The sequence below is a fragment of the Lissotriton helveticus genome, chromosome 5_1 (genome assembly GCF_964261635.1).
Source record: "Lissotriton helveticus chromosome 5_1, aLisHel1.1, whole genome shotgun sequence".
Lineage (NCBI taxonomy): Eukaryota > Metazoa > Chordata > Amphibia > Caudata > Salamandridae > Lissotriton > Lissotriton helveticus.
In genome coordinates, this window is record NC_136065.1 from 1176297370 (window position 1) to 1176322836 (window position 25467).

A 25467-nucleotide genomic window follows, 5' to 3' on the forward strand; every position below is an offset into this window, starting at 1 on the left:
TGGTGATTTGAAAAAGTGGGTCCTGCCCGACAGTTTTCTCCTACCCATGCTTCACATGGTTCATGGTCCGGCACACTTGGGGGCTGATGGAATGACAAATACCATTGAAAAGATATGGGTCAACAAAAACATTAGGAAGACAGCTGTAAAATTATCCAAGAACTGTATGACCTGTGCTCTCCATAATGTAGGAAAAGGGATACAAGTACCACCGGGTCATTTTAGATTGCCAGAATACCCCTTTGAATGCCTTCAGATGGATTACATAGAAATGCCCCCTGCCAATGGCAAGAGATATGTTTTGGTTGTTATATGTAGTTTCAGTAATTGGGTGGAGGCATTCCCTTTGAAAGACAACACCGCATTAAGCACGGCCAAGATGTTGCTGAAAGAGTACTTCTCACGCTACGGCTTGGCCAGAAGCCTCTGGTCTGATAACGGGGTACATTTTTCGAATAAAATAATGGATCTAGTATGCCAAGGATTAGGGGTACAACAAAAGTTCCATTCAGTGTATCACCCAAAAGCGGCAGGGCTTGTGGAGCGCTGCAACGCTACATTGAAAAATAAACTGCAAAAAATATGTGCATCAAGCACTCTCAGTTGGGTAGATGCTTTGCCCTTAGCCTTGTTCTCCATGAGGACAACTGTTACATCCAAAAACAGACTCTCTCCATATGAGCTCGTTATGGGGAAACCAGCAAATGTATATGGGTTTGCCTCTCCACCAAAGTTGCAAGAATTGACGCATTCTGCTTTATTGGATTATTGTAAAGAACTAACTTCTGCCCTGTCTACCATTCGCCAACAGGTCAGAGACACTTGGTCCCCGCCTCTGGAAGGAGAAGTGCATGATATCAGGCCCGGGGACTGGGTCCTGACCAAGAACTTTGTGAGGAAGAACAGCCTACAGCCCAGGTGGAAAGGGCCAGCGCAAGTTTTGTTAGTCACACAGACGGCGGTTCGATGTGACGGACACAAAAACTGGATTCATCTTTCTAACGTGAAGAGAGCACCACCATTCTGGCCAGAGCTGCCCCCGGAAGAGGACCGTTCTGACCGAAGGACTGGTGACTGCACTCCTGCACGCATCGATGATCAACCAGCTGCATCAGGATACAATCTACGCCCAAGGAAATTGAAGAGTGCTTAGGACGGAGCAAGCACCAACTGCCGCACTGAATAGTGCCAACTTTAAAGGACTAACTTGTGCAGTGAGGTTAGTAGAATAAGGACACTGTCAACTCTGATCTGCAAAGAGAAGAAAGGATCACCTCCGAAGCCCAGCGACCCATAGGAGGAGAGGGTGTGAGGTCGAATTTGTGTTATTTCCACCAATTGCAAGGTCTGTAACAGTGAGGCCTATAACGAACACTGTTGAACTGCCGCACTTGTGAGATTGTATATTTCAAAATACGGAATATTTCGAATGGTATATTTGTTTGGAAGAACAACAAGACACCTTCCTTTACTAGAGATGGAGGATACATATTCCACCCTTAAATTGAACAAAAAGGGGCGTTGGTACTCCAAACTATGCATATTTTGTATGTTGTTTTGCATAATGTCTTTGGTCATTGGTTTACTATATCTTCTAGAGCTCTACCATCCTATTGCAAAAACAGCCCCGCTTCCATCAGAGCTTCCCTCTGACTTTGTCCCCTCAGTTACAGTACCACCAGAGGATATGGATCACAGAGAGGAGATGCGTCACAATTCTTTCCTTACCTTACTTCATCAGACCCACCAAGTCATTGATAAAAATAATTGTTGGATCTGTATGCAATTCCCAGCTTATGTAGATGAAGGTATACCCCTTCTCCAAGTACCCCTGCCATTTGAGGCGTCCTGTTATGCATTACACATTGCAATGCTGAAAGTTGAGTTAATAAGAGTTTTCAGTAGCTTAGTAACTCTCCGTTCTACCACCAGAACATCAACTGCCTCCTTGTATACCCATTATGACAAAGACATTCTCCAGGCAGGGAATTGCTCTGAAGTTATTTTGCCCAATGCAACATTCCCCTTTTCAAATATATTCACCCCACTGTCTTTGATAAAGAATGATAGCACACCTCCGCTCCAGAGGGACACAAGACAGGTACCATTTTTGAAAATGAGGCAGCGTAGTGTACTTGGGAGTATATGTATCAGGAGTAACGGTACCACTGACATGGGGAATAGTACCAATTGCAATATAACATTTGAAGTGTCCTCCCAGGAAATAACTGTTCCACTTTATGTTGGTGACTCAGTCTATTTCATCTGTGGTTCCAGGGCCTACATTTGGCTGCCAGTGAACTGGGGTGGCTGCTGCCACCTGGGTCTTGTAACACCAGCATTGTCTGTAAAAAGTACTGCAGAAGTGAATAGAGCATCCAGAACTCTAAGGGGCAGGAGGAGTGTTGATCAAGGAGATACAGTGGGTGAGATAGCTGGTGATGTGCTAAAGGCCTTTGTTCCTTGGTATGGCCCTGCCATAAACTCCAGAAACATACGTAGGTTGTCCCGTCTATTAGAGGCGACTATAGAGGAGACCGCAGGTGTAATTGAGAACATCACAGTTGAGCTGAAGGCTCTTAGACTCGTTGCCCTTCAAAACAGGGTTGTGCTAGACATGATGTTAGCAGAACGGGGTGGAGTCTGTAGGGTGATCGGGTCCTCCTGTTGCTCATACGTCCCTGACTCATCTACATCAGTTAGAGAAGCTGTCAAGAGACTATATGATATAGGAGCTCAGGCCCATAATGATGTTGGCCCCTGGGACCCTGTAGGTTCCTTTTGGAATGCTTTATCCGCCTGGGGCTGGAAGATAGGGATGTTTCTGGTGATTATCTTCCTCGTGGTGATTGGGTGCTGCATTTTCATTAATTGCCTGCCCATGTGCTGCCAGTGTCTGGGGCGATTGCTTAAACCACCCCCGATGCCCCCTGTGACAGTGTCCAATGCACTTATAATGAGAGATATTGAAACTCAACAATTGATGGATATTGATATCTCGGATAACAGCCCCACTGACACCAACACAGTTGACTATGTTAATGAGCGCAATGAGGCACACTATAGTAACAGCCGGCCTATCTACGAACATGTACATTAGGCCACAGCAAAATGTTGGACCTTGCGTCCAAAGGGTCGATTGTGAAAATACAGTTTTTGTAATGGACGAAAGCTCCTCCATTTTGTATTTTCCAGCAGCCATTTTGAGTTAAGTTTTCTCTAGCCTGCCACCTCAGCACATATAACATGGCCACTTCATCTGCACGAAGAAACGATGATACATCGATCGACCCCAGAGCATATGTTTGTACTCTGCTTTATGACACACAAGTAGAGCAGGGTGCATTGCTTAAAGGTCAATGACTCATTTGTTTAACTTTCCTACCTAACTACTGCCAATGTATTACAGTTAACTAAACACTGCTGATGGTGATAAATTACTGTTGACACAGGAGACATAACCTTTTGTTCCATATCCGGATGAGTAATCAAGTGAGCGCCTGACTCTGTAACCACAGGCCCGCCTATGTTTATACTTGGCACAAGTTATGCATAGTTCTGCTTTATTCTGTGTATCACAAGATTATTGATGACTGATGGGGTTTAGTGAGTAACCTTTATATTTGCGTTCTGCATGCCAAATATACATATTTCCAGAGTGACTCGTCCTGACTAGTACGTGGGTCCGTCCTGGGATCATTCATCATCCTTGGCAGTTGCTGATCTGTGTATTCATTCCCACCTACGCTTATTCCAGCACAAAAGTATATAAGGCTGTCTATGACTTTGTAAGTTGTCCACTTCTCTCATAGCCACATGGAGCTGTGAGGTGGTGTACCCGCTCGAGCGCAATAAATCTTTTTATGTTACAGTTACCTCCGACTGCTGGTCTTCCTTTGTGAGCATACCTGGGCGAGGTAGAAGAAATCCACTTCGACAAATTGGCGACCACGAAGGGACCTCTCCGTGGGACATCCAACGGCTAGCTGAGTCCGTGGTTGAGAGGTGCGACTGAGGACCGAATGATCGTAGGGGCCCCTGCACGAAGGAGACGGCGTTTCTCCGCAGCAGCTGCCATCTGAAGTCCCGACTGGCCTCTTGACACAGGATTCCCCGGCAGAGGTCCACGAGCTGATCCCTTCTGAAACAGACGTGTTGTCCGAAGACCAACAGTCGGACGATTCAGGACACACCACAGATTGGTGAGATTGTTCTGTTGCATGTTTTATTAAAAAGAAGTTTGGTTAACTAGGGTTGTTGAATAAGTTTTGAGTAAAAGAGTAAAAGGATAGTTATAACTAAAAGAATAAATAGGAACAATGAAGAAATGCATTTCTAAAACGTTCTGTTGTATAAAGTCAGGTCACCGGTTGGACGAAAGCGTCCCCGCCCCTGTTGAAGATAGTCCAGGTTGGATATTAATGATAAAAAAGGGAATAAATGTGAATTTATACAATAGAATATGGCATGAGTACACAAAAAAGGATAAAGAATTACAGTTTCCTATTGATGGTACCTTTGATTTAGCCAAGTTACAGTATTTACAGCAATGTATGATGGAACGAAAAGTCCGACCTGCTATGTTTGAAGCATTTCAAACATGGGAGAAATATGCTAGAACTAGGAACATGAAACAAAAACAAGATAGAGAGAGAGAAAAGAATAAAACAACTACGGCCAAAGTGGCAGATTATAATAATATGAAGATAAGTGAGAATATAGAACAGCATGACAGAGAATTTAGGATGAAAACAGGAAAATGCTTTATCGCAGTAGACCAAAGGAATTGCCCTCCTCTTGATGAGGTATTAGAGGACTTATTAGACAAACCTCCTCCATATAATATTAACTACTTTCTTAACCCCTTGCGTGCTTGTAAATGTAAAAAATGTAAACTGATACTTGTATAGCGCACTACTCACCCGCAAGGGTCTCAAGGCGCTTGTACGAATACCGCTGTGGAACCCATCCTGGCTTTCCCTGTGAGGTGTTCACTCCTGGGCATCCCCAAGGTGGAGGCCAGGCATCCGTAGCGTTGTGGGGGCCGTTGTGGAGATTAAGCAAGCTATTGCCCAGAGTTGCAGAGTGGGACTCCATGATCGGAATAGGCACCGAGGCGAGAATTATCAGGTCCGTGGAATTTTCAGCCCAAGACCCGCCGAGGCGGGGAATTGAACCCTGGTCCCGGGCTAGACCTCTGCATCAGGGTCTGCCGCTCTAACCATTGAGCCACACTCCTCCACTTGTGACTCCGCTTGTGACGGAACCGTTCCATCATAAGCCTCGGGTGTGCCGTGCTGGTGATGGAACGGTTCTGTTACGGCCCGCTCGCCGCGCCTGCGCGGCACAAATTCTGCACCTGCGCTGAGGGTTTTATTGGGCGGGCAGGGCCATGACGGAACCATTCCGTCACAGCGCACCCAAGGCTCGTGATGGAGCGGTTCCGTCACGAGCACGGGAGCGCCGCGCGGCCCCCCATTCCCCTTAGCACTGCGGCGGAAGAGCCGCCGCAGTGAAGGGGTTAAAGCAAAGTAAAATACCATTACTAAATCTATAACATCACTTTAACCTTGTTTTTTGTCAGCGAACTTCTAGTTTTACAAAAAAATAATAAACAAAGTAATAATTCCTTTATCCATGTGTGGTTGTGGGGCTGGCAGCAGAGCCTGACCTGCGGCCCAGCTCTGTGCCCAGCCCCCTCATCGCACATGGTCTTCAGCACTGCCTGGCATTGGCTGCAGGGCCCAGCCTATGGCTAGGTCCTGTGCCTGATAGCCAAGGGCATCTGTGACAGGTCCCGGAGAACACCAACTCCCCGGGGCTGTGCTTTGGATGGGAGGGGCCACGCGGCCCCCCTCCTGGAGGGACCGCCACCCCCCAGGCCAGCTCCTGCAATGTCCCGGGATGCTGATTGCTATGGCAGGGCGGGAGCCTTGCGGCTCCCGCCCTGGCATAGCAAACTGTGGTTTGGATTTTGGAAGAAAGAGCAGGAAACCTCTCTCTTGCATGTCAGCAGCTCCCCGTGTGGAAAAGCAATGCCGGCTCCCTGGCTGTCACTGACCAGGTCATGAGTGTTGTAATTTATGACGTCATAAGCAGTGCATTGTGGGGGCGCGAGTTAAAGTTAGCTGAACTAACTATAACGGGGGAACTTCTCTGGTTTTGCACGAGTGAAATGTCCAACTAACTATAACTTTCCCTAAAACCTATGGTTTTTTTCAGTGAATTGCTAAAGTTTTTTAAATGCTAATTTCGAACTATAACGTGCCTGAAACCTATGTTTTTTTCAGTGAATATATATATACTTGTGGCAGCCATTACAGGACTCGGGGACATAGTCCTTGCATCCTGAAAATTAATTTAAATCAAAAAAACTATAAAAGGGCAGACTGAGCACTGAGCATACCCTGACACCAAGTGGCATCACTTTAGTGCTTTGCAAACAGTGCACCATATAACTTTTAAAATGCACAATTACACTAGTCCCCATGGCTTACGCCATTTCCATACTTTTGCCCCACTTGTGTACACCGAGTAACTCTGTGCGTGTACGTGACAATAGAGTGATCACTGATCACCAGTGATAGCAATAATGTTACTTGAGATGCCATCAGTGATGTCATCAATTATGTAATTTAACATATGAGTGATTTGATATGTGAGGTCATATGCGTGGTGGAAGCGCAGGTTATAGTTAGCTCAGTAAACTATAACCGGAGAAATTTCAGAGGTTTCTCTGTTTTTTTTGCATTAGCTTTTACTTAATTTCAATGCTTAACTATAAAGTCACTTTAACCTTTGTTTATTTCAGTGAATATATGTCCCATAAACTGAGATATACATATAGATTCTTACTTCATCCAAAGCAGTATATTTCCTGGTCGCTTTTCTCATCAGTTTCACCAGAGACGGAAGCTAGAGTTTAGCTGCAGGACCTTGTGTGTAATCGCACTCGAGGCATCTAAAAACCATGGAATGTTATGCTGGAGATTGATATCAGCAAACACAACAATGATGGACAGAATGTGGATCAATGTCACACATTCACCCCAGTCCAAAGATCTGGGCCCAAATCCATCGTTCTTCCACTCCACACCACCCTGGAGATTGATATCAGACACGCTCCTTTTTTCACGGCAATATTTTGCACGCCTCTGCGTCTCCTGGCCGAGCAGCCCGGTCCTTTAGACTCGGTTTCCGATGTATCCTCGAACGCTTCAAATTCCTGTAATGTAACTCATCAGGGAGCCGCGTTCCAAGATGCAGCGCGCGCCCGTGCAGGCACGTGACCGCGCCTACAAGTACTGTGCCCGGCGTGGCCTTAGACATCAGAAGCACAGAGACCAGCTTTAGCTTTTGACAAAAACACAACTCTCGGAAGTGGATAAGAAATATAAACAGCACTAAAGCAAAACACGCCTTTGAAAAGGTTCCCGGGAGCTGGAAAATCCCTGTAAGCGCTGCCAAATTCCTTCCCCGCTCCCACCCAATCACCAGAGAAGATTGGCAAGGGAAGCAGATCAGAGGCCCCAGGGAGCGCCAGCGAGGGCGAACAATGGTGAAACAAGCTGTAGCCCTAAAGCCTACCCGGGTCAGTGAGATAGTAGATTCCCATGCGTGCCAACATTCTGAAGCTAAAAAGAGGTAGGATTTTTTTTTTTTATTTAAAAAAATGTGTAAACAGTACGAAGTCACAAGAAATGACCATTACCCCCAGTGATGTCGTCACGTGAATTTGCATCACAAGGAAGAAGCTAGATCGTTTCAAATCCTAGTACATCCTGCATAATGCAGCGTTCAAGTTAGTAATGCTCTCTGGTACCCAGAAGCAGTTCTGCCAATGCCCCTTACACCTGATCTGCAGCCCTGGAAGCATTGCCAGATGCTTCATTTCAGCGGGAACAGGCTACTCCTATCGGGTGATTTTACAGATCATTTTTTTCCAAGTGTCTCAGTCCAATTAAACTGCATCATGGCTTGAGCACTAGGAATGAATCCAGTAAAAAAGAAAAAAAAATCCAGAATTGGAACATGTGGTCCCGGCTAACAGTAGCCTGCCCCCTGCTGTAGCAAAAGTGGGCCCTCCCCAGCAGTTCTGCCATGAGCCTCCATGGCAGCAGCCTGTATCTGTTGCTCCTAAAGCAGCGCCAGACAAGGAGCTCTGCCAGAGGTCCTCACTCCGACTATGGCGAAGGTTAAGCTTCTACTGCTCGTGTGTAGTGAACTGAAGACAGGGCACAAGTCCTTAAAAAAGAAGTGGGTGGACTGACGTAGTTAGGCGAGCGTCATCACGGTGCATGACATCACACATGCCATCACAGGAAATGACATCATAAGCCACGACTTTACAGGAAGTGGCATCACAATAGGTGACATCATATCTAGAGCCCTCACATGTATGTTTAGCAGGTCCATCGTGTAAGTTTGAGCGCATTGCGAGGATAATAGCACTGTGAGCTATGGAAGAGGATATGTGACTTCTACACCTTGCAGTCCTCTAGTTTTATGCAACACATCCTGTGCATTCATTTACAAACGTATATAATTTATTGTACATGTAATATGCACGTGTTGATGTAAAGTGCTCTGACACCCTGCATTGGGATGAGAAGGGCTAAACAAGAAAAAAACAGTGGTACTTAAGTTATTTCAACGCCTTCTCAGAGGAAGTAAGCTCTATATAAATACAATTTGCTTTGTGTAAATACTGGGAAAGATCTACACATCTGATATTCTTACAGTACATGCTTATCTCCTAAACAGGAACTAAACAAAGTGAAAAGCTGCCTCTCTTAAGTATGTGTGAAGTACTAACAAGGTGTGAGCCTTTGTTTGCCCTCCGCTTCATTTACATCAGGTGTAAGGCTCCCTACTTCTCCCAGCCAAGAGACTCCAGCGAAAGGAGGCCTGATGACCCTTCAAATTCAGTCTTTCTTATGGGCTCAGCAGGAATCTTAAATAAGAAAGCCCCGTCCCCCCTGCACGTTGTTGCTGGTTGAAGATGAAAAGCAGACAACGTGCAGACGCTGCTGAAAGTTTCCCGGTGTTTGGAAATTACACTGGGATGAGTTCAGCACATTATTCAGTGGGGCCTAAATTCTTGGCAGGGGGGACGGCGTTCACCCTGTGAAAAAAGTGTGTGAATGCCGTCCACCCGCGTGTACCCCCGACTCATGCCCTGGCTGAAAAATATAAAATGGAAGCACGTTGTCCAGTGGCCAGCAAGGGTACCAGGAACCCTAGCACTACAAAGGAAAATTGGTATCTGGTTCGCGGCTTAAGAAGTAATATATAGCAACAATATAGGTTTAGTTGGCCCCTAAAGTCTCAGGGCCCGGTGCCACAGCACCTGCTGCACCATTTTGATAACCTACTAACCTTCTTCCTCTGTCTCACACAACGAGGGATCACTACCACAGCGATAACTGCTCCAAGCAACATTGCCTCCTCATACGTCTCCCTCGTTCACTCCTTAGAGCATGAGTAGTCCTCTGCTCCCAAAGGACTGAGACGAGAAAGACCTGTACTTGGAGTAACGAAGTTTACCGGTAATAACCAGCCACTAACCTCATCCTCCCCTTCCTTCTCCCATTGCCCCCCCCCAATTCCTCATGCTATCTCCTTCATTAAGAGCCACTTCCCCCCTCACCCTTCATCCTGCTCTTCTCCAACTTTGCCCCTCGTCTTTCACGCACACTTTGTTCAACAAAGATATGCGCATATCTGCTCTCCCCGTGCATGAGAACACTCCTCTTCAGGACCACCACCACATATAGAAAGTCTAAAGTTATACCGTGGGCGCTTTGATCTGATCATATATAACCTACACTATTTTTTCCGATTTCCATGCAAGTTTGCACTTTGATTTGGAGTCAGGTAAGATTTTGTCATCATTGGTGATGACCTGTGGGGTTCATGGCATGGGATTGTTTCCCTAGTTGTCAATACCATGCAGTAGGATTTAAGTGTAGACTACTAACTTGAGGCATTTAGGAATGTGAATTGTTTTCCTGAGTCTTTTTAAGTTTGACCCTATGCGGCAGGATCCTAAAGTTAGTTTCCTGCCAGCAGCAAAAGGCTGGTTTGATCTGGTTTTAGAAACATAGCTACAATGCAAATAACATGCTTCCCTTTGCAGCCAGCACAATACTGTGTCCCGGGTGACTTGGCGATTCTTGAAATGTTATGCCTTCATCCCATTGTTTATAAGGTTACGGTCTACACTGGTCTTTGCTGCAGTGTTGTGTCATTTGAGCAGCTGCTCTTGCGACTGTATTGGCCCTAAAAGTCAGCATTGGCTGGGGTGGGATGCTTTGCTTTCTGGCCTCTAAATTCTGCACTGGATTGAGTCAATCCACTGTTTTGTTTCACACCCACTGACATTAAGATGCATTTGCAAACTCCAGGAGTGCATTTTATTTTATTACTATTTTTTTACATTATAGTATTCATCCGAGAAGGGTATCTAACTGAACTAGAACCAATCAACGTCTGCATGAGCCTGCACTGACCACATGACCACATGATTGAGGTACGTTTCTAATGCAAAACCATTTACTTGGTAGGGATTAGATCTGGGTTTTCTTGACTCTGAATGGCCTTTCTCTATTTACCTCATAGATGCATGTGATAGACTGAGTTTTTGTCCTGAGGGAGACCCACTGAACTGTTTCGTTGGGTCGAAACGTCATTATCCCAGCAGCAGTCTTTGAGTTTAAGGCAGGTCTGTGTTACACTCAGGGCGCTGTACAAAAGGGGGTGTGATGGACGGAGCATCTGAACCAATCAAACACTCACACCCAGTCAAAAGATCTGGGTTTGATCCATCACCGTTCTTTAGCCTACTCTGCCACCCCAGGTCAGACATGGCTATATGCAAATCAGTCTGACCCTGTGCCTCATGGGAACAGTCCAGCCCGTACTGCCAAGCCATGCCTTCCCTGGGCCGGAAACAAGCTTCCGAGGACCGGTTTCTGGCATTACAGCCGTCTTCAGCCCGGCTTGAATCCAGTGGCAAAGTGAGCAAGGGACTCGCGTCTGAGCATACCCTGCCACACTTATGGCGGCCAAAGCGGTACAAAAGGGGGTGGTGATGGACGCTGAGCACATGCACAGAAGCTGTGGAACTGCAGCAAGTGGACCAAGCTGGATCTACACTCTAAATCTTCTCTAGCAGACACCATCCCGCCCAGCTCCTCCCCAAACAAGCACTAGCCAGAGCCTGAAAATCTATATGGTGCAGATGAAGAAAGCTCCACAGGCAGGGCTCAAAAATATTGTTGCTGACCTCACTGTTCTGCACCTTCAATGTAGTCCGGATACCTAGTCCTGTCCTCATGGTCCTTTATTGGATGGACGCACTGCGATTCTGGTCAGCTGTTAGATGACTCTGGAGTTTGCTTTCATGTTTTTACTGAGTACAGGCAGAAGAGTTAATATCACATGTAGTCTGGGCATAAAACAAAAAGTAGTAAAACAGTAAAACAGGGGGTGGAAGGATGGCATAAATGTGGTAGTCTGACTCCTAATTCTCTGACTCATATTTCTCTGGGGTTGCCAAGCAAGTATTCCATGCTTTGGAGAAGTGAAGCCTGAGCGAGTCTATGTGGTTCTCACTGTGACTTTCAGACAGGCTCCCTAGTGTATCATTACAGCTCACTGCCAAGGGCTAAAAGCCTTCTCTTCAAATATAGGCCCCATGTGAGGGACTATTATGATGTATAGTATAACAAGTTTAATGAGGGGCTACATTGTTATTAGAACATACTACTCAGGAAAAGGACAATATTGTAAATTAAACAGAGAAACTAAGTCAAATACTGGACTTTTGGAGCCAAAAGTCTATACCAGCCATTACTGGCCCTCTGATGCTCTATTGTCTTCTACAAAGCTCGCAACATTTCAGTGTTTTAATATTGTATATTATCGAGCAAACAAAATATCCCGAAAGTCGGTTCGGTTCCTGTTAATGCTGGGTAGCCACGAGGGAGATTTAACACAATATAATACCTTTGTGCTCATTCTTCCTTATGTATTATCTATAGAAAATGATCAGGGGCAGCTCCTTCGCTAAGGTGGAGGAGCGTCGCCCCACTACTTTAAAGCAGCACAAAGTAAAAATAAAATAGTAATGGAACTTTCGTTATTATAATTAAATTTTTACTATCGCTGTTCAGTTGCACTGCAGTGCAGCCCTGTTGAGATGACGGGGTGGGCCGACCTCCCCTGACATCGAGGCCAGAGTAGGAGCGGTGGCTGCACTTTAAGTGCGCATGACATTTTGGCCGGCCGGTCCAAACCGCCATGTGCACTGTGCATGTTCTCCACAGGCAGTATCATACATCCTTAGTGGAGAAAATGCCCAGCCTCCAAGCCCCTGTCTGAGCACAAACCATGGCGCTCAGATCAATCACAACGCTGCTTAAGGCAGCGTTGTGATAGGTCACGGGATTCTGGGAGTCTGGGTGCTTCCTGCTGGAGGAGCAGAGGCGGCGACCCCCAGGTAAGTTAGTTTTCCTTTATTTATTTTTATCCCCAAGCTACCCACCTTCCCCTGCCACTGTTCCCTACCAGCTGCCACTGAAAAGGATAGGTATTTACCACGGCAATTTGCAGAACAACAGAACTGAAGATAAAAATAAACACCAGATGGTCCTCCCACCTTCTGGCGCAGAGATGCCACCCCAAACAGTTTTACAGAAGTACTCAGGAAAGCGTAACAAACATAACACCAATGAAACTTATGAGCTATATTCTCCTGCCAGCTGGAGCTTCAAAGCCCAGGCAATCTCCTGCAATCATTGGTTCTCAGTATGGAGTCTGGTTGTCAATAAATGTAGCTGCCCAATAGAATGTTTCCAAATATCCAGTGTGCTATAATAAGGCTTCCCTTTGCCCTAGGTTTGCAGCAGCTATTAATGCATGCTGGGTTAACACTGAGCATTTGAGCTCTGATTGCAGAAGACTCCCCCCCCCAAAAAAAACACCAACATTGAACGGTGTTTCACAACCTGCAAAGGGGGTTGCTTTTTGGTTGACACTGAAAAGTGGTCCCACGTCAGAGCTCCTATTATTCAGTTAGGAGTCAACATTGATTTGGTGGTTGGTGACATTGGGCAGGGGAATGTAAAATCTCAGGTGACCGATACACCAAAATCTGGTCTCAAGGACAACTGTAAACCACCGGTACAGGAAAACTGAAAAGCACTCATAGGGGGCCTTAGTGAATTAAATAGTTTATTAAGCTGGGTATCCAGGTTAATGGTGGCATCTGTTACACCCAGAGTCACTGATCTGAATCATTGCTTAGGACAATTCCGCATCTTTAGGTATCTCTGGAATTATGAGTGGTAGCCACAGGCCTTGTGTGAAAGGATGCGGATAGGGGTGAGGCGCATGGGTGTTCTGCATCTGTATGCTGAATTTCATCATTCTTTTCAGGCACCCTTCAATGCTTGCCTATGGGTCAGGGGTACATGATTTCTTGATCAACTTTCCCATATGTTTTTCAATTTGCTTCATGCCTATAAAAAATGCTCTTATGCATGCTCAGCTGCAACAACATGTGCACTTCACCCTTGCACTTTTATACCCTCCCACACTGACCATGTATCTTTTTGCAGTCTACAGCTATCTGCTGCCTCTGGACTATGGCTGTGCTTCATAAATCTCCACATTAAACTAAACGAGTTCGGAGTATAGTACAGGCTTAAGTAGAGCAACATGAGGTGCCCCACCGCTCAACAATAAGGTGCATTGGCAGATCTAATAAAAATAGGCAAAGCTGGTCAGGAGAAGGAATCCTGACGAATTGGATTAAATTTCTATGCCAGAAAAAAAGCAAGCTACTAATGCAGAGAAGCTGCATGCACAGCGCAAGAGACATGGGTTAGAATCCTGCTGAAACCTGCAGGGTTCATGTTTATCCCATTCATTTGACAAAAGATGAGCCCTACTGAAACAAACCAACCATACCCAAGACCAGGAAACCTCACCATACTCAACTAAATAAGGAAGCACAGAGATATGTTGAGGCTCTTGCGCTGCTTCAACATGCGTTTAATCTGCTCATGCTGTTGGAAATGCCTCTGTTCGTTCCATCGTCCACCCAGCACTCCCAGGCTCATTTCCCACAGCCCGGTACAGCTGTGCTCCGGCATGCAGCTGTGCTTCTTCAAGTCTCTTCACAAACTGCACTGTGACATGAGATTTCTCAAACTCCACTTTGTATGCGTCCAGCTTCCCAGCACAACCGAGGGTCTCTTACAAGCCAGCTTCACAGTCTCCAGGTCACCTCGCAGGTGTATACGACACGCAAAGAGCCGCACTTCCTATTTGTTTTACTTTGCCTGTCTACAGCGTGACAACCACAGTCACAAGGCTTTATTGATCACCTACAGCGACTGGATCCACCCCATGCCTGGTCATAGACCATTAAGTGGCCTTAAAAAGCAGTTTGCCCACATCCCCACCCTTGAGCTCTAACCAGGTCTCTAGAGGCAACAACTGAAACCACTGGCCATCAGCCTCTGAGCTCACGGTCTTGGATACATACTCGAGCCAGTGAGACACAGCTGTGTCTATAGAGCCCATTCAACGCAGAAGAGTCGAAAATGCTTTCACTGTGCCCATCAGAGACAGCTGCCTCAGTGCAAAACAGCTGTTTGGAAAAAGACAGGCACAAGAAAAGAGTTGAAGGCAACTCAGCCTCAAATTATTTCAAACATTTAATGGCATAGTGCCTTCTGTGAATTGTAGCCTTGGATCAGTTCAGTTGGACAAAGTTACACTGATTTCTAGAAAGAAACCCCAGGGCTTGCAACAATGTGTCCTGGTGAAATAGGGAAACTCAATCACCCCATACACACAAAGGGCCAACCTGAATCAAGATGGTGGTTCTCATCTTACAGCATAGAAAATGTCTTACCAGAGGCACAAGAAAACAATCACTTTGTGGAAGAGAAGCAAAGAAGTCTGAATTATCGAGGCACTAACCAATCTTAGCAATGTTGACCCCTCAAACCACGCCTGGAAAGGGCTGTGGTCAATGGCACAAAAAAGAAAATACAAACTTTTTAAGCCTGATGACATAGAAGACATAAACGGCAGATTCCTAACTTGTAAGCGCCGTCAAGTAAACGTTTGTTATTATCTGCAGCACTGTGATTAGCACTTTGGCCCCAGCCGACAAAACTGTGTTGGTTCAAAAACCAGCTTCACTAAATAGTGCCTTTCCATCAGAGCAAGAGAAGCAATAATGTGCAATCAAAGAAGTATGTTTGTTTCTCACAAATGTAATTTCTGGGATCCAAAATTCACCTTTCCTCTCCGAGTGGTTGTGGCTTCCGCCTATTTGGATAAAAATGGTGAAACTCACTATGAACAGAAACCAGTTTAAGTTGAAGACAGCTGACTTTAAGAAAGTGCAACAAGACAATACCCCATAAGGTCTTGCCATATGGACTGGTCGCTTTCTGGGTTCAATAATGCTTGAGCAAGGCCAGGGCTCTAAAAGAGTCAGCAGGAGGTCTGTTCCTTCCACTAGAGAAAGAACTTCATGCTGGTTCACTCAGTCTGGGCTGTGTGTGTGTATGCAACCTAACCGGAGTGAAACCACCTTGCAGCCTGCACTCAGATCAAAACCCTGAACCTCAGGCGGTCTGTTTCTGGGTAACTGTATTATGGTTCAGTATTGCACATTGAGAGGTTTTGGTGACAAAATAAACCATGAGACCGAAGGCCGAGTAAATACTAACTAAATGTCATCAGATGGCTTGAATGAATCCTTGTACACGTCACCTGCTATATGTTTTTATATTGATTGTTGAATTTAAAACATTGAGCATGAAAAGTTTAATTTAAAACATTGAGCATGAAAACCAAGACATGCAAGTTTCTGACTTGCAATATTACTTTATCAGTGTTAGCTGACAAACTCTTCTCGAAGGTCGTGGGACGGGCTGTAGCAGACTGACTCAGTCCGAAGTTGTGCTGTTCTGAGATATGAAAATAAAACCAAACCAGCAACATAGAATTTCAAGCACTGGTAAAAGCATTAAGTCTCATTTTTAGGTTTCGCCTCGCCGAAAGGCTGCGCAGCAGACTTTCTGCGCAAGGCGAAAGCTTATGTCTAGAGATGTGTACTCATGTCCCGCCCCTCTGTTCCATTGGCTAGCTCCATAAATGGAGGCTAGCCATTGGAACAGAGATCTGTCCGTCAATTGCGGAGCAGATTAGGGGGCGTTACGGCCATTTTTACTCATCCTGCCCCTTTGACAACGTCATGCGGCGGTGGGCGGTGTGTATTATTATTTTTTTTTACAGCTTTGTTTTCCACCATTTCGGAAGTGTCCTTTGCAGGGGTGGGTTGCGCGATGTCCCGCTCTCTGTTCCCGCCCCCCCTCCCGCTGTCCGTGTGCCCGGTCCTGCCCCCCCACTCCCGCTGTTCGTGTGCCCGTTTCCGCCCCCCCTCCCGCTGTCCGTTCCCGCCCCCCTCCCGCTGTCCGTGCCTTTCCCGCCCGCCCTCCCGCTGTCCGTGTGCTCTGCTCTCCTCCGTGGAAGATCCTTGTTAACATCCTGCTCTTGACGTAAAACAATTGGATGAAACTAGCAAATGACAGTGCTCTTTGGAGCAGAAAAGGAGCAATGTGTACTTGCTGTTATTCAGTAATTGCCTCTAGGCACGCATGCTCATCTGTGAATGTGACGTCTCGAGCATCTTGCATCTGTTTAAAGGTGCTGTTTGCCAGCGTCTCTCGTTCCTTGTATGACAATACGATCGGAAATGTTATTTGGGCCTGAATGGCCAGCAGTGGGACTGTGGACACATATTAAGATTTTATAGCAAGCCAGTGCCCGTGGAAGACGCTCGTGTCTGGGGCTGAATCAATGGCATGTCACGCCAATCTCTTCATGTCGCTGACATGCAATGCTCCCCATCCTGTTTAGCCTTTCAAAGACGCCGGCGTTCCGGGAACTCGCTCCGTTTTTCTGAAGGCCCGCCCATCTCTGGTCTGATGCCCTATGCTTACACCAACGACTATACCCCTTCAAGACAGCCCCTGCGCCCACCCAGACCATAGCCTGGATCTACCCATCGCCCCACTCCCAGACAGGCACATTTAACTGACGCCGACAAAAGCATGTCTAACACAAGCCCCCTCCGGGGAGCTGCTTTACAAGAAGGAGCCGGGCTTCCCAAGCAGTCGGCCCGCTCTGCGACCATTTCCAGCTCTACACAATCTAATATTCGTTACCAGAGCGTGAATCAATAACTCGCTGGACCAGCTCTGAAAGGAGTCCCTTAAAGAGCCAGGCTACCTCCCCTCCCCCACCCTTCTCCCGCGTGCATGGCCTCTCAAGATGGAAACTGCAAAACAAAAGCAAGGTCGGGCCAGGCAAGTGCTCACTCACAACAGCTAATATGATCGATATGGATTCTTATCAGTCGATCCGTAGTAGACTGCAAAAACGGTGAAGTGGTTAAATTGTTTTAAACGGAAGAGAAAGTGTAGAGCACATTTTGAGTAAAAGGGAGAGTGTTTACTTGTCTGGAGTAAAATAGTAAGCCCCCAGTCAAAGGTGCTTTTGCTGATTTGTGGCCAAGTTGGGAGAGGGAGACCCTCAGCTTCAGTATGTATATTCGGTCTCTAGTTCTGTAAGAGCAAGTAACTGTCACTTATTCCACAATCCAGTGGACCTTTTAATTTGCATGCGGTGGGGCTGCAGTCGGCGTGGAGCTGTTTATGTTGGATGGAAGGCAGACTTTGCAGAATGTGTTTGCTGAGTTGATTTCTGTGTAAAATTGAATACCGAGGCCCAGATTTATAAAAGGTGTTGCGTTATCTGTAGGTTGCACAAGGCGATGCAAGGCAGAGTGCAGAGTGAGTGTGCAGAGTGAGTGTGCAGAGTAGTGAGTGCAGAGTAGTGAGTGCAGAGTAGTGAGTGCAGAGTAGTGAGTGCAGAGTAGTGAGTGTGCAAAGTAGTGAGTGCACAGTAGTGAGTGTGCAGACTAGTGAGTGCAGAGTGCGAGTGCAGAGTGCAAAGTGAGTGTGCAGAGTAGTGAGTGCAGAGTAGACAGTGCAGAGTAGAGAGTGCAGAGTAGAGAGTGCAGAGTAGAGAGTGCAGAGTGACTGCAGAGTGCTAGGGAGTGCTAGGGAGTGCAGAGTGCTAGGGAGTGCAGAGTGCTAGGGAGTGCTAGGGAGTGCAGAGTGGCTGCAGAGTGCTAGGGAGTGCTAGGGAGTGCAGAGTGACTGCAGAGTGCTAGGGAGTGCTAGGGAGTGCAGAGTGCTAGGGAGTGCTAGGGAGTGCAGAGTGACTGCAGAGTGCTAGGGAGTGCAGAGTGACTGCAGAGTGCTAGGGAGTGCTAGGGAGTGCAGAGTGACTAGGGAGTGCTAGGGAGTGCAGAGTGACTAGGGAGTGCTAGGGAGTGCAGAGTGACTAGGGAGTGCTAGGGAGTGCTAGGGAGTGCAGAGTGCAAGAGAGTGCAGAGTGCAAGGGAGTGCGAGGGAGTGCAGAGTGACTAGGGAGTGCTAGGGAGTGCAGAGTGACTAGGAAGTGCTAGGGAGTGCAGAGTGCTAGGGAGTGCAGAGTGCTAGGGAGTGCAGAGTGACTAGGGAGGGCTAGGGAGTGCAGAGTGACTAGTGAGGGCTAGGGATTGCTAGGGAGTGCAGAGTGACTAGTGAGGGCTAGGGAGTGCTAGGGAGTGCAGAGTGACTAGGGAGTGCTATGGAGTGCTATGGGACTGCAGAGTGACTGCAGAGATTAAGCTAATGGCAATGTAAATGACAATGCCATTTATTTATCTGTTTTCAAAACCAACACATAAATACAAATTTTGTCATTTACAATGCCAATAGCTCTAACTTTTCCAAAGGCGAAACCATTGCATTGTAAATGCTTGTTTTGCTTGGTTCTTGCTTTTCAAAGATGCTGTTCAGCATTGACAAAATTAAAAATAAAATTGTAATTGCCAATTTGTCAATGCTAAACAACTTCTGCAAAAAAACAACAACATACAAAACACTGATACAGCTTCAAAACACTAAAGTGGTTCTAGCATGTTGATGTATATGTGGGCATGTGTCACAGCTAACAGCCCTAAAAAATAAAAAATAAAATAAGGACAATTAAAAAACAAAAAAAATAAGGAACATGATAGGTATGGGTGGAGGATGGCTGGGGAGTAATCGTGGAGTGAGCCAAAAGTATACACCACAACAAAGGAAATGCACAGGGAAGGGTGGGGTAAACAACTGGTGACCTTGTGATGGCACCAGAGAGCATGGGTGAGGATGGTGTGGAAGCAGCACAAGAGAGAGAGAGAAAGAAAACACATGCCCTCTAGTAGAGTGATGAAAATTATGGTTTCCTGAATGTAAACGGTGGAAGGATACAAGTCATTCAAACAAAATGATGGTAAAGAAGCTATGTTCTAGAGGAGGAACAAACACAAGAAGAGGAAGGAAAGCCATTGAATATGAAAGCAAGCAAGTAAATAAGTGAGCAGACAGCAAACCAATGGTAAGCAAAGGAATGACCCAAAGCCAAATTAAAGTGTTGATAGTTTACAAAATAAGGCTTCGGCAATGGATGGCTAAAAGCAATTTATTGGTGAGGCCTAAAAAAAGAGCACCTGGCTCATGACCTCAGATGAACCCTCTATGAACCTCTGATGAGCATTACATGCCTGATTTAAAACATTGATCTTGGGTCAGTCGACAAGATAAAAATGAATTGACATCATTTTATAGTTTGAGAGCACAATTTCTGCACACACCTTAATGATACAGTGACTAGAATACGGGAGAAATACACCATTTGCTGAAGTGTGTAGCAGAACATTACAGCACTTATCCGTGCACAGTTCATGGGGAGACAGCAGGTAGGAAACATCTTTAGCCAATCTGAAAACCCAGCGAGGACAGCTTGGATCCTTATGCAGATGTCATTAGCACCCGTCAAACCAGACCAAGAATGCTTTCTGGGAGGTGTTCAGTCAAGTAAACTCAGGTCCTTGGCCGGGTTGGCAGCATCTGACAAGGTTAAGCCTCTGCCACCTTTTGGAAGTGCGCCGTCTTAATTCTTTAGGTGTGAGCCCACTCTGGGCAGTGTCACACCGAAGCATCTACCCATAATCAGAAGATTGCCATCAATTTTTGTTTTGCCTTTTGTAGTCGTATATATCTTCCTGTCATCTGTGTGCTGTAAAGCAGGGGATAGTCATAGAAAGCAGATAAAATCTTTGTCTGCTGTCCATCTACTGGGGTATTTTTGCAGGCATCAAATGCTTTTTTTGCTGTCTCTGGACTATACTATTTCCTCTTAAAGAACATTAACAGAATGATATAACCTCATCTTTATTTATTAATCAGTAGCCGGCATTTCTGTGCTACTCAAAATTGCTGCTAAAATAGGGAAGGGATACTAGATGTTCCTGATTAGTCTTGTTTCGCTGGGCAGCAGCGGGTCAAACTTTCATGTGCCATGTTATTCAGGCTAGAGTCTTTGACTAGACCCAATTACGCTAGCCCACCTTTAGATCTTCCGGCTGTTGGAGCATGTAAGATGTTGAGGCCTCTAACCCTGTTCAAAATGTGCATTTCCCAAAATAGCAATAATAGGAGCAATCTCCATTTTTATATGGTTGCATAGATTCAGCAACAGAGATTGGGATTGGTACCGCGGTTCCAAATCGGATTTTGCACATTTTGCCTGAATATACAGTATTATGCAGAAACATGGCCTTCGAAAGTTTGCTTCGTTTTTGCTCGTCACCAATGGGATTACTATTTTTATGTTCTTCTAATGAAAACATGGAGCACCCTAATACCCCATTCTAGTTAGTAAATGGTATGGATGCAGATAAATTTAAAAGAAGTCAAAATCATCTGCCACAATGCGATAACACATATATTACCCAACATTACGTGCTGGATACAATATTCCATATACATTGAGCCCAACACTTTTATACTATATATTTGGCTATCAGGTTGCTCACAAAATGCATACCAAGATGCACTATGCACAAACATCGAACTAAGTACATCATGCAGACATCTCACATGAACCTACACGACTCAAAGATACCTTGGAGCCAGCAACACAAGTCCAACCCCTCTAAATGTTTGGCCAGTGATATGTTCTCTTTCCAAGAGAACCAGAAGTAATTGATGAAAGACCGGTGGTAGATCTACAGAAACCAAAATTCAACCACTCACAGATAAATGATCATACACATGATCCACACAAATAGAGACATGCCAGAGTGCAACTCACAAAATATCACAGGAAAGCTCAAACTATGGTCTGTGATGGAAACCCCAGAATCGCATTCTGAGGCACCCCAGAGAACTGACGAGTGTCATGGGTCCGGATGCAGGCAACAAAATCACCCCTGATGTGAAGTAAAATACAGTTACAATTGTGGTGCAAAGGAACCTTCAAACACATGTGCCCGATGCCACCTACCTGCTGCACCATTGATAGCTACACCTTTTGATACAAGGCCATACTAAGAGCAAACTACAAATTCCAATAATATGACATTTTAGGATTCAGTACACAAAAATGGGTTTGCTCAAGATAGCAAGATTGCAAGTTAGTTAATCTTACATCCGTTTATTGCGACTCAAAAAAGAAAAGATGTCTTACTCTGTAGCATTAGTCACGTAACCCACTTATGAAACCTGAAAAGAGGACTGTGATGTGGACATGTGACAAGCGCTGAAGAAACCACACTTACAATTTTTGGTGGCGGGAGATCAGGAAGGCTCTTCTGAGGGGGAGACGCAGCCTGTCCCAATTCCCCATTGGTCAACGAGTTTGTAGGTAGGAGATCCACTACTGCAAGACAAAGATACAAAACAACAGTGTCACTTGGGCAATTTATGTGGGATGTCGGAGCATTAAAGAATGGTTTTGCTTCTTATTATTTGGAGCGCAGCAGGCAAACAGTAACTTTTATTCTGTCAATAGCACCAAGAAACCTTGTTGGGATGAATGTATGCTTTACAGATGTGCCTACTATGTTACAACACGGGTCCTCATTTCTACTTTATCCACTTAGGGACCCAATATTTGGAGGTTTTAAGCAAATTTCAGGTCAGGCAGTCCCTGATCACAGACAAGGGATTATAAGGACTGATATGCTTCTGCACTTATCAGTTCTTTCAAGTAGTTTATAGTTCAAGCTTAACAAATGTGCACAAAAACACTTTCCAACCACGTTTTGGCTTCAAGGATGCCAGTCAAAAGTCACGTACATGTGAGATGCGCACTCCCTGTGAGCTTCGTCAAAAAGATCAAATGCTGCTTACTCAGAAACCAACTTTACTGTACATTCATACCTCCAAAAGGGATTCGACTGGAGGAGATTTTGTGTACCAAGGTACTGTATACAAGTAATTTTATGCATTCATTTGTTTATTTTTGTACTTTTGGAAGCAATTACAACCTAAATGTTCTATGCTCATTGAAGAGACTCCTGATATGGATTGAGGGATCTTGTTCATCAACTGTGCTTCAGCAGCTAAAATACTTGTTACTGGGCCCATCTCAATTTATGGGCTACTAGTAATCAAGGCCTGGGAGTCCACAATACCGACAAAGTTATCAAAATCCAAAAATGAAGATGTGTCGAAGTTTTAAAGAAATCATTATCATTGAGCACAAGTCCTACAAAAACAATTATCACTTGGGCAAATGTTCAGAATGCTCTTCGGATCGCCATATTACTCTGTATCATGCAAAGATATCTGCTGCATGAGATCAGAGAGCGTTTTCTCAGTAATGTTAAATTACAAATTGCATCAAGTGGTAAACAACTGTAGCATGAAGATGCAAGATCCTTCAAAAAGACTTCAATGCATTGTAGACATGAGCTAATTCTCGTACATTTTTGACTCGCAACTTCCCAGAATGAGACCCTACAATTCAAGGTTTTATAATCTATTGATGCCAAGATGTGGTTTGGCAACCAAATCAGTAGCGCAAGCTGGCCTAAATAGTTAAGCATAGGCCCCTTCAAAGGGTCGATTTTAAAATCCCTAGAGCATAGCTATATATAGTTTGAGTGAAATTGGTTTCACACTCTCATAATGCAGGACATGTCAAGATACATTCAGGATTTTGGCACCTATGGAGTATGTCCAATACTCCTAGTGGGATCAGTATTGAGTACATCATGAAATAAAAAGAATAAAGTGAAGGTTTTTTTTTTTAACTATGGATACTTTCTCACCAAAGCAGTACCCAAGAGTGGAACTATCTAGTGACCTTAAGCACAGAGATGAGGTAACTGTTGAGCAAAGGGCCTAAATCCTACATAGCTGTAAATTGTGCATGTGCTTGTTGTCATTTACACCATTGTAGCAGATTCACAAATTCTTTCTATTAATCTATGCATGTCAAAGTTACCATACAGTAGTAAATAGTATCCAGAGTAGCTGACTTGTTCCTCTTTTCTTCCATTAAGTGTGCATGTTTTGCACCTCACAGTGAGTATGAATGAACAGACTTAGGAACTGAGAAAGTGTTTTGGTTTTCCTTTGCAGTTAATTTTTTCTCAATTCATAATGCTTTATGCCTCTCAAACTGTTCTCTCATTTGAACACATCCCCCGATAAGCCTGGAGTAAGCACTTTCCCTAACTTTATACAGTCCTTAGATCTAGGTTGTCCAGGAATACCTTGGATGTCCTGAAATGTGGTGATACATATTTGTGAATAGCTACAAAGTTAAGACCAAGTGGGTTTTCACAGGTACTAAATGAGAATTTCCTGCTTACCCCTCTGGCACACCTCCAAGATTTGGGTTTGCTCAGTGCGCTGCCTTGTTATACATATACGTTTTGTTAAATAGTGGTTTATAATTTTGTAAGAGGTTGGGTGCTCCTGCAGGTGATGTATCCGTCCAAATACGTTCGTGAAATATCATGGTAAATAGTACACACATTAATTATGAGTGTATCCCTGCCTTGGGCACACCTTTAGTTCTTCATAGGAAGATTCGAATTCACACACGTTTGTTGTTGCTTAAGTTTTTTACTTTTTCAAAGTTGAAAACATCATTCCATTCAATATAGTTTCATCATGTTAAACAATCCATGTTTTTTGTAGCTTTGTGCTTTTCACACAGTGTTTAGTCGCTCCGATGCATTTCGGGCTGCTTAGCCCTTTTTCAAGGAGCTGTGAATCGGCTCGAACAGGTTCACTACTTGAGAGTGCTCCGGAAATTAATTATAGGCGGGTAACAGGAACGAATTCCAAACACCTGGTGTTTGGAATTCGTTCCTGTTACACCTGGTGTTTGGAATTCGTTCCTGTTACCCGCCTATAATTAATTTCCGAAGCACTCTCAAGTAGTGAACCTGTTCGAGCCGATTCACAGCTCCTTGAAAAAGGGCTAAGCAGCCCGAAATGCAGCCCGAAATGCATCGGAGCGACTAAACCTCCAAGATTGCCATGGACATAAATTATTGGAATCTATAAACTTAGGAACTGAGGGGCCTAATCACAAAGATAAATCTACATGTGTAGATCTAGAACAAGCAAATGCACTCTTACACTTTTGAGTACTCTTACAGTTTTGAGTATTCACAATTTAATAGTCTAAAGTAACAAACAAATGTAGTTTTAAAAATCCCCACCCGCTGAAATATGGGATGGAGCCAGTAAAAACATCAAATACAATTTCGAAGTTAATACTAATACGGATGGTATGACTCTATTAGACATTCTGCACACTTGGGGAGGCAGCCTCCTTATGATGAAGTATAGACAAAATTATAAGTGTATTTAACATTTTACAAAAATTAGAAAAAATATTTGTATTAACTCATAATTTCAATTAATTTCATATATTTATTTTTAACGTAGAATATAAAATGTTACAGCATAAATGACTTACTGGTAAATAAAAAATGCAATATTGTTTAATAAATGTAATTGAAATACAATTATTTAAAGTTTAAATAAAACAAATTCCATGTATAATGTATTAATATTTTTATTTTGTACTAAAGGGCCCTTCCTAACACTACCTAAACCCCTTGTCATTCTCCTTAACTACTCCCCTTTAGAAGTACGTTTTTACAGGAACGAAGGCTCATATTATGCAGTTTTTCTTGCTTTATTTAAATACAGCACCCAAGCAAGAACTACATTACCCAGAAAACACAAACGCAAGAACTACCAAATGACATCACAATAGGAACAGCAAATTGGACGTTGAGTAATCCAATACATGTCTTGGCTGAGAGCAACAAATCCGCTTTTCTTGCTGCTCGCAGTCAAGGTAAGTACATTTTCAATTCTCTGACATAAAACGTATTCATAGTTTATATATTCCAGGTTGTTGTTGGCCTTAATTGTTTTCTAATATGTATTTTGTGTCCCCTCTGCACGCTGTGTCACGTGCTGGCTTGGGCTCTTCCTGCACTCTCGCGTATCTGTAGCGGTTGTTAGG

The 25467-nt window shown here is 44.6% G+C and overlaps 1 protein-coding gene across 1 annotated transcript in view; it reads right to left on the reverse strand.

Annotated features, from left to right (window-relative positions):
• AFAP1L2 (actin filament associated protein 1 like 2) overlaps positions 1–25467 on the reverse strand; it is a 523453-nt gene that overhangs the window by 184755 nt on the left and 313231 nt on the right. The window contains exon 4 of the mRNA XM_078643868.1: positions 21746–21846. Coding sequence (XP_078499994.1) covers positions 21746–21846 — 101 coding nt within the window. The remainder of the gene's footprint in view (positions 1–21745; positions 21847–25467) is intronic.